At 42.0% G+C, this 20,779-nt stretch overlaps 2 protein-coding genes across 8 annotated transcripts in view; one reads left to right on the top strand and one right to left on the bottom strand.

The window, feature by feature from the left end:
• Nucleotides 1-5,333, top strand: part of LOC139449360 (glutaredoxin domain-containing cysteine-rich protein CG31559-like) — a 57,561-nt gene extending 52,228 nt beyond the window's left edge. For both annotated transcript variants that reach the window (XM_071230697.1, XM_071230696.1), the window contains 2 exons: nucleotides 3,915-3,980; nucleotides 4,343-5,333. In XM_071230697.1, the coding sequence (XP_071086798.1) occupies nucleotides 3,915-3,980; nucleotides 4,343-4,531 (255 nt within the window). In that variant the 3' untranslated portion in view covers nucleotides 4,532-5,333. The remainder of the gene's footprint in view (nucleotides 1-3,914; nucleotides 3,981-4,342) is intronic.
• A 10,059-nt stretch (nucleotides 5,334-15,392) lies between these two features.
• Nucleotides 15,393-20,779, bottom strand: part of LOC139449358 (nucleolar and coiled-body phosphoprotein 1-like) — a 104,330-nt gene continuing 98,943 nt past the window's right edge. For all 6 annotated transcript variants that reach the window (XM_071230691.1, XM_071230690.1, XM_071230694.1 and 3 more), the window contains one exon: nucleotides 15,393-20,752. In XM_071230691.1, the coding sequence (XP_071086792.1) occupies nucleotides 20,636-20,752 (117 nt within the window). In that variant the 3' untranslated portion in view covers nucleotides 15,393-20,635. The remainder of the gene's footprint in view (nucleotides 20,753-20,779) is intronic.

Here is a 20,779-nt window from a genome sequence, read left to right as displayed (position 1 = left end):
AACAATAGACTACTGGTTATAGAGAAAAGATCTTACATAGAAAATATATTATCTTGCACCTTAAAGAGAAGGTGTTCCAATAAAGTGTATTGTGACTGAGGACAGCTTGACCCATGTAACTCTGTGAAGCCTAGGGGGCCGACTATTTAATATCCTGGATCGGCCTGGGATTTCTATTGAGATATTTGTTCAGCTACAGCTACAAAACCAGATATATTTCTATTTGAAAATATGAGTCTGGATTTGTTTTTAGATAAAACACCTCGCAACAATGTAAGTTTCTCAACAGTCTGAAGCATAGTTATTGGTGTTAACATCTCACATCATATGGATCTATATCATGATGTTGTTAACATCCCACAGCATTAGGATCCATATCATGATGTTGTTAACATCCCACCAGCATACGGATCTATATCATGATGTTGTTAACATCCCACAGCATACGGATCTATATCATGATGTTGTTAACATCCCACAGCATATGGATCTATATCATGATGTTGTTAACATCCCACAGCATATGGATCCATATCATGATGTTGTTAACATCCCACCAGCATATGGATCCATATCATGATGTTGTTAACATCCCACAGTATATGGATCCATATCATGATGTTGTTAACATCCCATAGTATATGGATCTATATCATGATGTTGTTAACATCCCATAGTATATGGATCTATATCATGATGTTGTTAACATCCCATAGTATATGGATCTATATCATGTATGAACATCGGACATCCACTGCCATGTCAGCATTGATGTCTGCAGACTTCATTGTAAAGCATCTTTGTGTAGATAACTGGGGAAAAACAGCACCACATGGTATATGTATGTATTACACAGCCTGTATAGCTCATGGGAAGTTTACTCAATAGTTGACTATTTAAACTGGGTCAGCACAGAAAAGGTCCTTTCAGTGTTTTAACAATTTGTATGTCATGTTTCTGCCATGACTGAGCCTTCTGCCACAGAGACTTGCCACAGTTTGCTGGACCTCAATACCTGTGTGAGAGATGATTGTGAACCAAGGACTCACTGCTGCATGCTGGGTGTTCCACACCTGTATTTGAGACAGTTTCCACACAGGGCACATATGGGCTGTCATCAAGATGTGAATCAACCACAACCCTACATGGAGACATGCCCTGTCATTCCACTGACAGCATCTCCGGGGTTGATACACTCATGAATGTCCCACAGCTGACAATCAGCTGATACAGATAGACACAGGGAGAGACAGGGAGAAACAGGGAGACACAGGTAGACACATGGAGACACAGGTAGAGACAGGGAGACACAGGTAGACACATGGAGACACAGGGAGAGACAGGGAGAGACAGGGAGAAACAGGGAGACACAGGTAGACACATGGAGACACTGGAGACACGGGTAGAGACAGGGAGAGACAGGTAGACACAGGTAGAGACAGGGAGACACAGGTAGAGACAGGGAGACACAGTTAGACACAGTTAGAACACAGGGAGACAAGGGTAGACACACGTAGACATAGGTTAACACAGCAGGACACAGGTGGACACAGGTAGACATGGGTAGACATAGGTAGATACAGATAGAGACAGGTAGAGTCTTGCAGGTTACAGTGTACATGGGAGAAGGTTCAAGTCTTGCAGGTTACAGTGTACATGGGAGGAAGTTCAAGTCTTGCAGGTTACAGTGTACATGGGAGAAGGTTCAAGTCTTGCAGGTTACAGTGTACATGGGAGAAGGTTCAAGTCTTGCAGGTTACAGTGTACATGGGAGAAGGTTCATGTATTACAGGTTACAGTGTACATGGGAGAAGGTTCATGTATTACAGGTTACAGTGTACATGGGAGAAGGTTCATGTATTACAGGTTACAGTGTACATTGGAGAAGGTTCAAGTCTTACAGGTTACAGTGTACATGGGAGAAGGTTCATGTATTACAGGTTACAGTGTACATGGGAGAAGGTTCAAGTCTTGCAGGTTACAGTGTACATGGGAGAAGGTTCAAGTCTTGCAGGTTACAGTGTACATGGGAGAAGGTTCACTTCTTGCAGGTTACAGTGTACATGGGAGAAGGTTCAAGTCTTGCAGGTTACAGTGTACATGGGAGAAGGTTCACTTCTTGCAGGTTACAGTGTACATGGGAGAAGGTTCAAGTCTTGCAGGTTTCAGTGTACATGGGAGAAGGTTCAAGTCTTGCAGGTTACAGTGTACATGGGAGAAGGTTCAAGTCTTGCAGGTTACAGTGTACATGGGAGAAGGTTCAAGTCTTGCAGGTTACAGTGTACATGGGAGAAGGTTCAAGTCTTGCAGGTTAGAGTGTACATGGGAGAAGGTTCACTTCTTGCAGGTTACAGTGTACATGGGAGAAGGTTCACGTCTTGCAGGTTACAGTGTACATGGGAGAAGGTTCAAGTCTTACAGGTTACAGTGTACATGGGAGAAGGTTCACGTCTTACAGGTTACAGTGTACATGGGAGAAGGTTCAAGTCTTGCAGGTTACACTGTACATGGGAGAAGGTTCAAGTCTTGCAGGTTACAGTGTACATGGGAGAAGGTTCAAGTCTTACAGGTTACACTGTACATGGGAGAAGGTTCAAGTCTTACAGGTTACAGTGTACATGGGAGAAGGTTCAAGTCTTGCAGGTTACAGTGTACATGGGAGAAGGTTCAAGTCTTGCAGGTTACAGTGTACATGGGAGAAGGTTCAAGTCTTGCAGGTTACAGTGTACATGGGAGAAGGTTCACTTCTTGCAGGTTACAGTGTACATGGGAGGAAGTTCAAGTCTTGCAGGTTACAGTGTACATGGGAGAAGGTTCAAGTCTTGCAGGTTACAGTGTACATGGGAGAAGGTTCAAGTCTTGCAGGTTACAGTGTACATGGGAGAAGGTTCACGTCTTGCAGGTTACAGTGTACATGGGAGAAGGTTCACGTCTTACAGGTTACACTGTACATGGGAGAAGGTTCATGTCTTGCAGGTTACAGTGTACATGGGAGAAGGTTCAAGTCTTACAGGTTACACTGTACATGGGAGAAGGTTCAAGTCTTGCAGGTTACAGTGTACATGGGAGAAGGTTCAAGTCTTGCAGGTTACAGTGTACATGGGAGAAGGTTCATGTCTTACAGGTTACAGTGTACATGGGAGAAGGTTCAAGTCTTACAGGTTACAGTGTACATGGGAGAAGGTTCAAGTCTTGCAGGTTACAGTGTACATGGGAGAAGGTTCATGTCTTACAGGTTACAGTGTACATGGGAGAAGGTTCACGTCTTACAGGTTACACTGTACATGGGAGAAGGTTCAAGTCTTGCAGGTTACAGTGTACATGGGAGAAGGTTCATGTCTTACAGGTTACAGTGTACATGGGAGAAGGTTCACGTCTTACAGGTTACACTGTACATGGGAGAAGGTTCATGTCTTGCAGGTTACAGTGTACATGGGAGAAGGTTCATGTATTGCAGGTTACAGTCAGATCCCTTCCAGAGATAGGGTTGAAATAGGTCTTTACAGGTCTTAAGATTGTGTATGGGTGAAATAGGACTGTTTATTGATTTCTAAAAACTTCTCCTTTGAGGAAACAATTTTTATGTTGTGAATTGCAGATCCTATGCTTGTCCTGTGTATTCCAGAGGTTGCTATGCCCTTGCTATGTCCTCTATGTTGGCATAGCAGCTCTTGCAGCAACAAGCAAGCAGTGGGGAAGCCTTGTGCACACAACATGCAGACACAGAATGCCGATGTAGCCGTCCTCGTGCTGCTCCCACGGATGCACACACAACTACACATCTCAGAAATACACATCTCCGCTCAACTGATTTGTGGCTTTTGAAAAGAAATGAAAGAGAATAAACAAACAATTGTTTTACTTTTGTTGAAAATATATCTCTCTTTTGAAATCTAATTATTCTATTTCTCCAGGATTCAAACGAGTTCCAGACGTTGAATGAGACAGGGGAACTACGAGACATCCTTGAGAACTTTCCTGTATGTGAGACACTTCCTCCTGGTTAACATGAGATCAGCAACAAAATGTCACAAATATCAATTAAAGGAAATCAAAAAATATATTATCAAGTGCATTGATATAATAAATAACACAAAATGTTTTAATTATTTAATTATATTTTGGAAGTGGTTAAAATAAAATTGATTTCTTGGTTCAATAACAAAAGACAAATTTATTAAGCATTTCAAGAAGAAATCTCAAGTATCATATCATGTAATGTGTATATTTTTGTTAGTGTGTGTGTGAGTGACTGAGTGCATGCTTGTAAAACATAGTCGATAAAGTTTCTGATTTGTGAAAGACAATTAAACCTAGATTAATGGTATGTTTTTGTCCTCAGAAAATAAATGTGAGATCTTCGTGTGGGAAGTGTGGAGGCTACAGATTCGTTCCTTGCAGTCATTGTCACGGGAGTAAAAAGTCACTACATCGGAACCACTTCACAGAGGAGTTCCATGCCCTGCGATGCATGCAGTGTGACGAGAGTGGCTTGCAGCGCTGTGACATGTGCCTAGACCAACAAGAGTAGTCTCCCTTTACCTGCCCCTTCAAGGAACCATAGTCTCACTGCGCTGGTGATATTGCCTGGCGACCTGCTCAAGTCAAGGAATATATTGATTTACTGGACTTTGAACTTGAAACAAATGTTGTTTAATAATTCATGCATATCTTGTTACATTCCAAAATATGTTTTAAAATTATTTTGGGTGTAACTTATGTCTTTTTCTTACATTGTATTTATAGGGCAATATAGAATGTGGACAAGACAGCCAAAAATATTGTATATTTCAATCAATAACAGAAATACCTGTCTTTGTGAAGAGAAAATTAAGATTTTGACATTATTATGATACGGAAGTCCTTATATTTAAAAGTTTAATGTTGGTGACTAATGTGCCTTTGATTGTGACTGAGAAATGTGATGACACACCATGTAATGGCTTCCCCTTTGTTTGGGGATGCAACAGGCTACTATAGCAACTAAATTACCTCCCTTGCCTAAATATGGCTGAAATACTTGGGGGCTAAAAACCATGCTTAGTAAGGACTGTTAAACATGAAATTATGCGATATATTTCGCATGTTTTTCTTAGGTTCTCAATAAACTAGTGTTGATGTGTTACATAACTACATGACATCATGGATACTGACAATATAAAGTGTCCCTAATCACATGCATTGGCGTTTGTTGGAGAGTCAGTTTACCTGTGAAATATACTGATGGATACTGTTCAGTTGAAAACTACATAGCAAACAAATGTGTTGAAGGCTGCATATACTTGCCATATCTGAGCAAAGGGATTCTGCTGTCTCAGTATTAGGGTGGGTGTGAAGAGGTTGGGGGAGGACGGAGTTGGAGGGGATAAGGGGATATCAGAAGTGTCAGGGTGAGTGTGAAGAGGTTGGGGGGAGGTCGGAGTTGGAGGGGATAAGGGGATATCAGAAGTGTCAGGGTGGGTGTGAACAGGTTAGCGGGAGGACGGAGTTGGAGGGGATATCAGAAGTGTCAGGGTGGGCCTGAGTTTGAGGGGGTGGGGGGTAGTATGGGTGATGAAGTGTTGAGTTAGGAAGTGTGAAGTGTGGATGTAGGTAGGGTTGGAGGAGCTAAGAAGAGAAGGGGTTGAGGAGTCTGGAGGGGTGGGGAGGCAGGCGGAGGGGCAACACCAGACAGCGATCCTTACATGACAAGTCACATTTTGATTTCTTAGTACATACAGTATTTCTGTTCAAAGCAGGGTTAAACCAAAGTCACTCACTCACTCTGTAGAGCGTCGCCTGGCAACCAGACTGTCCTAATGTGTACACTATTCCACTGTGTCATTGCCAAATGTTTCAACATGGAACTGATTCCCTGATATTGACACTTTCTGATATTGGTAACTCAATGCTGCATTGTGACCTGATGGTGACCTCATGTTTAATGATGACCTCGAGATAAATTACCCCAGATCCTGTATAACTGGCGGGGGGGGATATACAGCAATAAATACCAGCCATTTAATTCCATGAGTTACACTCTTAATCCCGGCAAAGTGTTCAAATATTGAGTATATTTGGTAAAGTGTTGACAGGTTATCAGACAGTGGGTGACCCTACACTTCCTTTGCCAAAACATGAAATAGAAAATCGACCCCATTCAGAAAAGACTTATGAATATTGAATTTTTAAAATAAGAACCCAAATTAGTATCTCATAAATCAAAACTGTAATTCTTGTTTCCCCTAGTAGGTGTTGAAAGTGTAAATTAATACATTTGTATAAGTTCAATTCAACAGATCATCTTATTCCTGCTGTGTTGATGTCAAACACAGCAACACACACAATAGTCAGACCTGATATATTTTTTTATGATATATATATTATACATGTCAGTTTTATATGAGTCTATAAATTTTGTCAAAAATAATTCTGTTCAAATTCTAGCATTTGTGTACGTCTGTCGAGACTGCTAGTAAAGATCACTTCTCCACGTCTGACAGCGATCTGTTCCACCTTCCCGCCACACAACATCATTCTCCTGATTCAAGTGTATACATGGGTGTATTTAAATAAGCTGACATATCAGGATATGCCTATCAAAAGTTGAGTGGTTTAGGTGATGTTAAAATTCCCTTCTACACAATTTATGTGATATTTGCTGATTTGCCTGAAGAACAGTTTCTCGGGCACAGTGTGTCAACGAATCTCTCTGCCTGGAAACAGGTTTTTTTTCGTTATAAAAAATTATTATTCATGATCCAGGCAACGTTTTTTTCACAGTGAGCAAAAACATCTACCTGCAGCATTATTCAACGCCTGGAGAATGACCAGTCTTGGGGTGCATGGCTAAACTTTCCCTAATTTTTTAAATATATATTTTTGTGGTCTTTTATGTCATTGTTTTAGTCCTGCTTTGTTGGCTTTGCCAGAACGTTGTGTCTGGTGGTGTGTTCCTGCACTTAGACACTGACAGGCGTGTCGTTAGTTTGTGATAGTGTGTTTGTTTGTTTGTTGTTAATGTCGCACTCAGCAATATTCCTGCTATATGACGGCGGTCTGTAAATAATTACGTCTGGACCAGACAATCCAGTGATCAATATTGTGAACAACAATCCACACTGTCTGGGAACGAGGAAACGCTATCAACCGATCCCCGATCCTGACCACCCAATCCATTTGGTTGCAAACATGTTGCTTGGGGCCAATTCTAACCTGGAATCTCCTTGTACTGTTTAACAGACAATGACAGAAGTGTCATTACGTGGTTATACTCCTATCGTGACAAATCCATATATTATGAAGCTATCAACTGTTTGTTATTCCAAATCAAATTTATATCACTATACATGCTAAAAAATGTATCATTTCAGAAATATTAAATTCTGTCCTATATCATGTTTCCTTATATTACATTTAATATATTATGGATATTATACATATTTCTACTGAAGTTATGAATATGAAACTAATATCCAGCGACCCTGGTTCGATGATGAATTGTATGGTATGATCCTGCTTCATTGAATCACGTCAGTGAATAATTGTGAATATGTATATAAATGTCCATCAAGAGGCTATGAATGTTTGACAGAGGCTATGAATGTTTGACAGAGGCTGTGAATGACAGCATTGTGTTGTATATAACTAGTAATGATGCATTGTTCCCTCGACCATTTATTGCTGCCATGTTGCCATGACAACACTAGGGAGATACAAGCAGATATCTCCTGGGGCGTTCCCCCAGCTGGTTCCATGTACTTTATATCCTCTACTGTCCGGGGAATATTGATGTAAAAAATTGCAGACAGATTTATGTGCATGGAAGTATTTATTGGCTAATTTGTTTTTCCAATTGTTGTTATAAATTGAATGTAAAATAAATTGCCTGTGAAGACACAAAGGTGGGGTTATTCATTATTAAATATCATTTATTAATTATAACAACTTTTCTGAGATTGTAGAACACCCTGACATTGCTAGACTGAATAACAGTAAATCACAACCCTAACAAATATCCTCCATGAGTGTGGGAGTGTAGCAGTATAGGCGGGGCCAACTTGTCAATATAGTCAAGTATTTCAATAAATGGAAAGTAGTATCTTTGTCATACTTTTGGAATTGGGGTCCATACTCATATCAGTTACTTTCAATTTTTTTAAATTGCGTTGATGGGGATGTTCAGAAAGTCACTTAAACCTGCCAGTGAAATCCGACAACAAACAAGAAGTGAACTACCAATATTCCATGTAGTGTTTGTGTTCCTTAGAGTACCTCTCCTTCCTGTATGTCAACTAAATAGTGACGTTGTTTGTGTATCTACATACACACAAGTGCTGTATCACCCATAGAGGCTCTATGCCCTGAAAGACATATCACCTATAGAAGCCCACTGCCCTGAGAGGCATATCACCTATAGAAGCCCTCTGCCCTGAAAGGCATATCACCTATAGAAGCCCTCTGCCCTGAGAGGCATATCACCTATAGAAGCCCTCTGCCCTGAGAGGCATATCACCTATAGAAGCCCTCTGCCCTGAGAGGCATATCACCTATAGAAGCCCTCTGCCCTCTGACAAGGTGATTACATACAGGTAACATAGGACAAGGTGATTACATACAGGTAACATAGGACAAGGGGATTACATACAGGTAACACAGGACAAGGTGATTACATACAGGTAACATAGGACAAGGTGATTACATACAGGTAACATAGGACAAGGTGATTACATACAGGTAACATAGGACAAGGGGATTACATACAGGTAACATAGGACAAGGTGATTACATACAGGTAACATAGGACAAGGTGATTACATACAGGTAACATAGGACAAGGGGATTACATACAGGTAACATAGGACAAGGTGATTACATACAGGTAACATAGGACAAGGGGATTACATACAGGTAACATAGGACAAGGTGATTACATACAGGTAACATAGGACAAGGTGATTACATACAGGTAACATAGGACAAGGGGATTACATACATGTAACATAGGACAAGGTGATTACATACAGGTAACATAGGACAAGGTGATTACATACAGATAACATAGGACAAGGTGATTACATACAGGTAACATAGGACAAGGTGATTACATACAGGTAACATAGGACAAGGGGATTACATACAGGTAACATAGGACAAGGGGATTACATACAGGTAACATAGGACAAGGTGATTACATACAGGTAACATAGGACAAGGGGATTACATACAGGTAACATAGGACAAGGTGATTACATACAGGTAACATAGGACAAGGTGATTACATACAGGTAACATAGGACAAGGGGATTACATACAGGTAACATAGGACAAGGTGATTACATACAGGTAACATAGGACAAGGTGATTACATACAGGTAACATAGGACAAGGGGATTACATACAGGTAACATAGGACAAGGTGATTACATACAGGTAACATAGGACAAGGTGATTACATACAGGTAACATAGGACAAGGGGATTACATACAGGTAACATAGGACAAGGTGATTACATACAGGTAACATAGGACAAGGGGATTACATACAGGTAACATAGGACAAGGTGATTACATACAGGTAACATAGGACAAGGTGATTACATACAGGTAACATAGGACAAGGTGATTACATACAGGTAACATAGGACAAGGGGATTACATACAGGTAACATAGGACAAGGTGATTACATACAGGTAACATAGGACAAGGTGATTACATACAGGTAACATAGGACAAGGGGATTACATACAGGTAACATAGGACAAGGTGATTACATACAGGTAACATAGGACAAGGTGATTACATACAGGTAACATAGGACAAGGTAGCTTGGGTTGTATATTCCCCAGGGAGCTGAGAATGATTCTTGAGTGCGCACTGATCCAGCATCCGGATAATAATAGGGCTTTGAGCATACCCCTGAGTGGTGTGGAATTATGCGCAATATTAATGGCCTATTATTATTATTTATATTATTATTATTATTCAAACTGCCATACTTGTTTCCTCATCAATAAGTAAACAGAAGTCAGCTGCTGAACGGTGCATGTGTACCTAAGGGGGGGAATTCAGTCTTGACATAATAACAAAAGTAATTCATTCCGATGAACTGACCCAGACACTAGGGAAGAGTTACTACTGCAGTTTGTTGTTCATGTTTTTTGATTGCATGCGTCAGTATCATGCTGTGGTTTGAAATGGCCGATCAATACACTGCATTCAAGTCAACACTATCTGAAGTTGGAATCCTGTAGAACTGCTTGTGTGACTTAAAGCGCTGCTGAAAAAATTAGACTTGAACACATCCCGTCAATCATTCTCGATTGTGTGACTGCTGTACAACTTGTTGTATGATCTGTGATTGTTTGACTGGGAAGTTAGAATATATGCTACTCCACAGTTGATAGGGATATTTGTTATGTCAAGTGTATGATTACCCCTATCAAAAGTTGTGTAGAATATGTTATACAGACATTGATACCCTGGCAATACAGGCAATCAAAAGTTGTGTAGAATATGTTATACAGACATTGATACCCTGGCAATACAGGCAATCAAAAGTTGTGTAGAATATGTTATACAGACATTGATACCCTGGGAATACAGGCAATCAAAAGTTGTGTAGAATATGTTATACAGACATTGATAACCTGGCAATACAGGCAATCAAAAGTTGAGTAGCATATATTATAGTGTTGCCCTGTTAATACCAGCTGTATAACGCATGGTGATATTGATTGGATTAATATATTAATGTATCCATCACTCGCTGATATGGAGTTATCTGTTCTGTTGTATACAGGTATACGTACATATGATCCCCAACAGGTAACATCTAGAATCTGGGTGGCTGGAGTGAGAGGGTCTGGTTTGACAAGGTTTGACTGTACACAGTTTAACTCTTCACATAACACAAAAGTGTGACTTGGTAAATGATAAAATAATTTGTAATTGGCTAAACTATTGGTAGGAATGGTCAGGGGTGTTTGTGCTGTTCATTGGTCAGTATGAAATTGATATGGTTACCATTGAGGTTTATCATACCTCCGTGTCAGAATGATGAGATCTGATTGGTCCTTATGATCTTGATAAATATACCACTTGGAAGGAAATACATTTCTGAGCAGGAGACTAAATCCCTTATACCCGCTTAAAATGAATGTCATTGGACATAGCCAAGCTAACCTCAGCTCAATTGAACAGCTGTTTTCTATCAATTTTTTAATTTGTTTAAATTCTTTTACAATATGTCATGTCAGTAAGATAAATTTGTTGTAGCAGTATCAATCCGGCTTGCGATACGCATAAAACCAAATGTACCCCAAGTAATACTGCTTCAACTTATGTTATCTCAAAGACATGACAGCAAAAGGTTGCTAGAGTTGTGTCCCTTACATTACAGTCGGCAATTCTCATCATAGGAGCATCTGCATGATTCAATGACACCCTGAGATAAAAAAATTACTCTTTTATGACAAAAAATGACAAAAGGTGGAAACTTAACAAGGGAAGCCAACAGATAATTGGCATTCATTCACCTGTTGAAGGAGTAAGTATATACTCTGAAGCATTGTCTTCCTCACAATAAAGAAATTGAAATCCATAAATTCTCTTTCGATGTGTATCATTTCTAAATGCCTTTCAAAGACTTGATGTCTGTGGTGTGACATCAAAGGGTTGTGACACACTGAGACACATCTGGATGTAGCACGGCCTTGTAGCCTGAAGCATACACTTAGAGAACAAGTAACCAGGCATGGACATTAAGTTAAAAATTGTGCTTTCAGACATTAGGACATCATGTACAATAGTTTTCAAGTCTGGGTAATTCAGATAGACTAAATATATTTTCGTTTTATGTTGATACCTTTTATGATAGAATTCATCTCCATAACATGATGTTGTCTTTATCTGTCATTATGTATTGTCATATCGCCACTAGATGTAGGGCTGTCCTATGGCTCTTTACATGATTCCCTCAACCAACAAGTAATGCCAAAATAAGTGTTGCTTAGCAACTTGAGAGTTGAAGTCCCACCTGACCATGGAGAATGGTGTGTCGTTAAAGGGCTCAGACCGACATGTTTCTAATGGCTCTTGCCAGCAGTATAAATGGAACAAACGCTCACTGTACCAAATACATCAAACATGCCAAAACCGTCTGTTAATCCTGTGATGATGTTGTATTTATATTATGTGTTTACAAACTGTCTGTTGCAATATTGTGTTGATTAGAGTCTCTTTTGCAATCTTGTGTTGACAAAATGTCTGTTGCAATATTAGTTGTGCTAACTATGTTGTTGCTGCTTATGTTGTTTTGTTGTGTGTGACGTTGTTTTCTGTCACTGTCTAGCATGTGGTCATTGTTTTTTCAACAGGAAAAGTTCATTTTCGTGTCACAATTGACCTGAATGAAATAAAAAACAATATTCATGATTAGCTGGTTTACTGTCTGTTTTTTTCTGACAAGATACTGCACTACCTGTGATGATCCGGTTAAGAATTAGTCCTCAGAAACCCATGCTTGTTAGAGGTGACCCCCATGACTGATGGTGGTGTATGGTGACCCCATGACTTATGGTGATGTATGGTGACCCCATGACTGATGGTGGTGTATGGTGACCCTATGACTGATGGTGGTGTATGGTGACCCCATGACTGATGGTTGTGTATGGTGACCCCCTTGACTGATGGTGGTGTATGGTGATCCCATGACTGATGGTGGTGTATGGTGACCCCATGACTGATGGTTGTGTATGGTGACCCCATGACTGATGGTGGTGTATGGTGACCCCATGACTGATGGTGGTGTATGGTGACCCCATGACTGATGGTGGTGTATGGTGACCCCCATGACTGATGGTGGTGTATGGTGACCCCCATGACTGATGGTGGTGTATGGTGACCCCATGACTGATGGTGGTGTATGGTGACCCTATGACTGATGGTAGTGTATGGTGACCCCATGACTGATGGTTGTGTATGGTGACCCCATGACTGATGGTAGTGTATGGTGACCCCATGGCTGATGGTGGTGTATGGTGACCCCCATGACTTATGGTGATGTATGGTGACCCCCATGACTGATGGTGGTGTATGGTGACCCCCATGACTGATGGTGGTGTATGGTGACCCCCATGACTGATGGTGGTGTATGGTGACCCTATGACTGATGGTGGTGTATGGTGACCCCCATGACTGATGCTGGTGTATGGTGACCACCATGACTGATGGTGGTGTATGGTGACCCCCATGACTGATGGTGGTGTATGGTGACCCCATGACTGATGGTGGTGTATGGTGACCCCATGACTGATGGTGGTGTATGGTGATCCCATGACTGATGGTGGTGTATGGTGACCCCATGACTGATGGTTGTGTATGGTGACCCCATGACTGATGGTGGTGTATGGTGACCCCATGACTGATGGTGGTGTATGGTGACCCCCATGACTGATGGTGGTGTATGGTGACCCCCATGACTGATGGTGGTGTATGGTGACCCCCATGACTGATGGTGGTGTATGGTGACCCTATGACTGATGGTGGTGTATGGTGACCCCCATGACTGATGGTGGTGTATGGTGACCCCCATGACTGATGCTGGTGTATGGTGACCCCCATGACTGATGGTGGTGTATGGTGACCCCCATGACTGATGGTGGTGTATGGTGACCCCATGACTGATGGTTGTGTATGGTGACCCCATCACTGATGGTAGTGTATGGTGACCCCATGGCTGATGGTGGTGTATGGTGACCCCCATGACTGATGCTGGTGTATGGTGACCACCATGACTGATGGTGGTGTATGGTGACCCCCATGACTGATGGTGGTGTATGGTGACCCCATGACTGATGGTGGTGTATGGTGACCCCATGACTGATGGTGGTGTATGGTGATCCCATGACTGATGGTGGTGTATGGTTACCCCATGACTGATGGTTGTGTATGGTGACCCCATGACTGATGGTAGTGTATGGTGACCCCATGGCTGATGGTGGCGTATGGTGACCCCCATGGCTGATGGTTGTGTATGGTGACCCCATGACTGATGGTAGTGTATGGTGACCCCTATGACTGATGGTTGTGTATGGTGACCCCATGACTGATGGTGGTGTATGGTGACCCTATGACTGATGGTGGTGTATGGTGACCCCATGACTGATGGTTGTGTATGGTGACCCCATGACTGATGGTAGTGTATGGTGACCCCATGGCTGATGGTGGTGTATGGTGACCCCATGACTTATGGTGTATGGTGACCCCCATGACTGATGGTGGTGTATGGTGACCCCCATGACTGATGGTGGTGTATGGTGACCCCATGACTTATGGTGTATGGTGACCCCCATGACTGATGGTGGTGTATGGTGACCCCCATGGCTGATGGTGGTGTATGGTGACCCCCATGACTTATGGTGTATGGTGACCCCCATGACTGATGGTGGTGTATGGTGACCCCATGACTGATGGTTGTGTATGGTGACCCCATGACTGATGGTGGTGAATGGTGACCCCATGACTGCTGTGGTCTATGGGGTGACCTTGTGACTGCTGTGGTCTATTGGGTCACCTCATGACTGCTGTGGTGTATAGGGTGACCTCATGACTGCTGTGGTCTATGGGGTGACCTCGTGACTGCTGTGGTCTATGGGGTCACCTCATGATTGCTGTGGTCTATTGGGTCACCTCATGACTGCTGTGGTGTATAGGGTGACCTCATGACTGTTGTGGTCTATGGGGTGACCTCGTGACTGCTGTGGTCTATTGGGTCACCTCATGACTGCTGTGGTCTATTGGGTCACCTCATGACTGCTGTGGTCTATAGGGTGACCTCATGACTGCTGTGGTTTATGGGGTGACCTCATGACTGATGTGGTTTATGGGGTCACCTCATGACTGCTGTGGTTGATAGTGTGACCTCATGACTGCTGTGGTCTATTGGGTCACCTCATGACTGCTGTGGTCTATTGGGTCACCTCATGACTGATGTGGTCTATGGGGTGACCTCGTGACTGCTGTGGTCTATTGGGTCACCTCATGACTGCTGTGGTCTATAGGGTGACCTCATGACTGCTGTGGTCTATGGGGTGACCTCATGACTGATGTGGTCTATGGGGTGACCTCGTGACTGCTGTGGTCTATTGGGTCACCTCATGACTGCTGTGGTCTATTGGGTCACCTCATGACTGCTGTGGTCTATTGGGTCACCTCATGACTGATGTGGTCTATGGGTTGACCTGATGACTGCTGTGGTCTATGGGTTGACCTTGTGCCTACTGTGATCTATAGGGTGACCTCATGACTGCTGGAGGTCCATGTTGTAACTCTGATTACTGCAAGAAATGAGGATGTGATGTTGGGGTTGTATATAACATCGTCATTAACCAAATGACAACAAAACAACACATTATTAATTGGTATTTATTATTGATTAAAAATGTTGTCTGAAGGCAGTACACATGATCACAGAAGTTTGGGTGCTACCCATGCATGTGTGCTGGACTATTCAGTCTGTATGTGGTGGTGGACAGCCATCTGTAAACACACTCTCCTGGAGGACATTGTCAGCATGAGCAGCGGCAACATCATCATCCACACCTCCCCTGCTCAAGACTGCCTCAAAGGCGTGAATCAAGCCGAGAGTCTCCAAACTGGACCTCATACACCATGACAGGAATCAGACCCAGGACTGGCGAGTCTCAGCATTTACAATTTGAATTAATTTTTGTTTTACAATGACATAAATCCCCAAATATTTCACATTATTAAACTTCTTGCCCACTGTCCAGGGGAGATTGTTTACGTTGGGCTGTCACATGACCGTCAACATCAACTGTCACATCACCATATATAGAAGTCACATGACTGTCAACATCAACTGTCACATCACCATTTCTAGAAGTCACATGATCATGTTGGTTACACAGTCACATGAATGAATGAATGAACAATTGTTAGTCATGTAACTACAATTAGGTTAAAGGTCACACTACCATATTTAGCCTAAGTAACAGTCACATAAGGTTGATTATATCACATGACCAAGTCAGATGACACTATGACCATATTAGGCAGTCATCTGATCAGAATATACAAGCATTAGCAACAACTATCAACAATGTTACAAGATAGGACTATGTACAAAGCAGTATGTAGCTACAAGGCACCAGATAGAGAACTACTCTAGGGCACGCTGTCGGGGAATGTTGTCGGGGCACGCTGTCGGGGAATGTTGTCGGGGCACGTTGTCGGGGCACGCTGTCGGGGCACGTTGTCGGGGCACGCTGTCGGGGCACGCTGTCGGGGAATGTTATCGGGGCACGTTGTCGGGGAATGTTGTCGGGGAATGTTATCGGGGCACGTTGTCGGGGCACGCTGTCGGGGAACGTTATCGGGGCATGTTGTCGGGGCATGCTGTCGGGGCACGTTGTCGGGGCATGCTGTCGGGGCACGCTGTCTGGGCACGTTGTCGAGGCATGCTGTCAGGGGGCACGCTGTCGGGGCAAGTTGTTTACAAATTGCTGGATACAGAGAACTTAGAAAGGACAACTGCTCTAGACAGTATATACCAGAGAGACTCATGGATATACATACCTATGTATGCAACGACACCTTCAACTTGTATGATATTTTCAAGTAATTTCTATCTCAGCAGAACATGAAGCCAAAGACTTAATTTAGCCTTAACTTTTGAGATGGAACACTGGTCTCGACCTGGATACATAGGAAGATTCATGAGTCTCATACACGATCGGTGACAACTGCAGGATAGAAATCAACAAAATAGATAAGAATGTTAATAGAGCCATAAGATTCAAATTTTAGCTAACCTGGTGAGAGTACCAGTCTAAATCCCTCATGCTAGTATCTAAGAACAGCCTGTTGATATTGAGGATGCTAGAAAGCTCTCCTGTAAAACATGAATCAGATGACCTGACTAACAAGTGAAAGGGTAACAAAAGTCTCCATTAGCCAGACTGGTGACGTTCAAACAACACAGATATAAAATATACCATAACATTGGTCCTTTGTCAAATAAAAAACATACAACTGCTATGTACATTTGTACAGAGAATTCATATTTGTACAATAAGTAAATATGCAATAAGCAAAAAATTTAAATTCACAACTTTTCAGCTAAAAATGGTTAACATAACAACCTAAAACTGATGTGCCACTTTCCTAAAAGTGAGTAAGATGTTTTCTGCCATTTCATTTTGGTAACAGGTGAAGATAAGTCTGTGATGGTATATCTAAGACATGGGACAGTGAAGGATATCCAGCGGTAGACTGATCTCGGGCTTGCAACACACTGATTTTCCTATTGCAATCCCAAACATTTCCAGTGACGAAGTGGTGTATTGGAGATGTGGAAGTGGTGTATTGGAGATGTGGAAGTGGTGTATTGGAGATGTGGAAGTGGTGTATTGGAGATGTGGAAGTGGTGTATTGGAGATGTCGAAGTGGTGTATTGGAGATGTCGAAGTGGTGTATTGGAGATGTCGAAGTGCTGTATGTGTGGTGACACTGGTGTCCATGACAACAGGTGTTCGACTGATACCATCCATGAGAGATATCCAGCACTACAGGTCCTGTGGACCATCATGTCCTGTGGACCATCATGCCCCTGGATCATCTTGTCCTGTGGACATCATGCCCCTGGATCATCTTGTCCTGTGGACCATCATGTCCCTGGATCATCTTGTCCTGTGGACCATTATGTCCTGTGGATCATCATGTCCTGTAGACCATTATGTCCTGTTTTTGGCATTGTGTGTGTCTGGTTCATGCAGCTGATTTAAATAGGCGTTGGTGAAGACGATCAGAGAAAAACCTAGATAATACTTAGGAAGTGACGAAAGTTGTCTCCCGAAAACTTTCTTCCAAACTCACCCCTAACCTTTCCTCGTTCAGATCCCTGAGAGCAACGTTCTCACTTCTACCGAGAAACACTCAAAGCATGATAAACATCGATGACCATAGGACACTGTGGACCATGATGGTATGTCACACTGATTAAAGATGTGGTGCAAGGTCTATAGAAGCAATGGTGGTCCACTTTCACAGGCTTGTAGCACTAGGATTTCATTAAACCAAGAAAGAAAAAAACACTTCCTATAAAGAACTGATATTATAAATCCCGCTGGAGAAAAACAATTTCTAATGTTTTAATGACAAAACCATGAGATGTGCACTCCCTGTGTACACTTCAACCTCTCTAATCCACACATCAGCAGTGAAGGGTTCCATGAGCTAGAAACCTGGCAAGATTATACAGACAGAGAAATGGTTCATATATGCTGAAAATGCTGAAAATGCCTTGTCAGCACTTTCAGTTTTGTGATGCAACACGGCAGATATATACAGACAGATACAGAGAGCCCAAGATGAAGATGTTTTAGATTTAGTTCAAAACACACAGAACTTCACTGAAACAGGTGAAACAAATGAAACATGACCCCCAATGAAACTTCTGGTCCTCATAACTACATTGTGGCAATTTGTGACCCTAAACATCACCGCATAGTTCTATTGGCCGGGAATGTTTGTAAAGATGGTGATGGAGTCTGATTGGTGCCTTGTGATAGTATGGTATATCATCATCTAGTAGAGCGAGTGAGTATGTAGGGAATTGAACCTGGGGTTCTGGGTGTGATGAGCAAACACTACCCCACCACAAGTCTTTCGAGAGTATGTGAACTGAACCTGTGTTAGGTGCAGCAAGCTAATGCGTTAACCACTGTGCTACCCAACAGTCCCCATAAGTCATTAGAGATAAGTACCACAGAACCCTCTTCAGCAGAACAGTAGGAACTGATTTGTACAAACTTGTTGCCTTTGACTTCTACATCATAACTATAGTGTCATACATTGTTACATAAATATGCCATATATACACATATGATAATGATAACTACACAGACAAGGTATAGTACTGTATTTTAAGGTGTAGAAAGTTGGCTCCAATGCCATCTGTCTAGACAGCACAAAAAGAGACAATTTCAGAACCATATACATGGCTTTCATTGCAAAACTTAATACTCCCAGTCTAAAATACATTTCATATCATTTTGAGCCGGTGTCTCTAAATGCATATAAAGGCAACAGAACAAAGAATAAAACAACGTTCAGCAATCTAACTGGGCAGTGATAAAACAGAACTTGAGTACACAGATAACACGCATGTCCTGTAGAATAAACACCATCACAGCTTGGTGTGGTCAGGCTTGGAGGCAGTTGTCTCCCTTGCTGGTAATTCTTAACGTAGTTATCTCCCTTGCTGGTAATTCTTAATGCAGTTGTCTCTCTTGCTGGTTATTCTTAACACAGTTGTCTCCTTGCTGTGTTTCAGCTCACCTTTAAGGCTCTATGCGGTTTACAAGCGCTGCTAAGATTTCAGTATTTTTCAACAGCATTTAAATATTTTTTAAGTAACCTAACTATCCCAATGAAGAAATTCACAAAGGAAAACCAGCATGTATTTAATTGATGCAACACTAGTCACAACTAAAATCAACAACTGTGGAATAACACTCTGAGAGCTCCTAAAACAGCAACACAAAACTCAACTTTACTAAGAAAACAATTTCGGAGCTCGGAACAAGTTTGGAACTAAGAAAGAAATCAGATTCAAATTTTATGATCATTAGGCCTGCTGATTTGATTCTTAGCCAAACTAACCACTCCAACTTTAAACCTTATATATATACCAGTTAGGGGCCTAAGTATATAAACATAATGCCCTAACCAAGATTACACAAGGCATGGATTGGCATCCCAGTCCAACTACAGCCCATGTGTAACCTGGCAACCTGAATGTCTACAAGAAAGGAAGAAAACCTGGGAAATAAAGAATATATTGTCATAGATAACTGTCTTGCCAAAGTGATGCCATCCGTCAGTCTGTGGCCGGCTACTGCCAGGACATCTCTACACTAATGCCGACAAGCTGGAGGGAGGTAAGGGAATATCGGAATGGAGCGATGTCAAGGTTGCCATTATGTTCGTAGAAGTGGCTTACTATCAGAACAAAGGCAATAAAGTATAGGAAATTCCACAAAATCAGTCAGTCCATCATGGTAGTCTATCACAAAGTATATTACAATCATTTAGGTATAGGTTTGTTATCTCACACATTGTGCCATTGGTGGCAGTGTATATCACTATGCCACCATGGATGCATGGTATATCAGGGTATATCAGTGTATATCACTATGCCACCAGTGGTTGCATGGTATATCAGGGTATATCAGTGTATATCACTATGCCACCAGTGGTTGCATGGTATATCAGTGTATATCACTATGCCACCAGTGGTTGCATGGTATATCAGGGTATATCACTATGCCACCTTTGGTTGCATGGTATATCAGGATATATCAGTCTATATCACTATGCCACCAGTGGTTGCATGGTATATCAGGATATATCAGTGTATATCACTATGCCACCAGTGGCAGCATTGTATATTGGGGTATATCAGTGTATATTACTATACCATGGTAGCACATTTTATCAGTACAGTATATCGGTGTGATTTCACCGACAGCAGTAGAACAAGAATATCCCAGAATGATGTCAAGTTTGATGAACTCATCATGTCTCAATTCTACAGGAAACTATTTTGTTCTGTTGCCAGGCAACTATCAGTTAAACTTGTAGTTTCTGGAAGCTCTTCACCATATCCAGGACTTTGGACGAGCGGTTGGAGGAACTGTCTCGACACGAGTCGGCCTCTGTTCTTGGGGCAGCGGGCTGGCTCTTAGGCTGCAGAAAACAAAACATCATGTTATA

This window comes from Haliotis cracherodii, unplaced genomic scaffold (assembly GCF_022045235.1).
Source record: "Haliotis cracherodii isolate W230 unplaced genomic scaffold, xgHalCrac1.p SCAF_8, whole genome shotgun sequence".
Classification (NCBI taxonomy): domain Eukaryota; kingdom Metazoa; phylum Mollusca; class Gastropoda; order Lepetellida; family Haliotidae; genus Haliotis; species Haliotis cracherodii.
The sequence above is the reverse complement of the archived record's forward strand: the minus strand, read 5'-3'. Positions and strand labels throughout refer to the sequence as shown.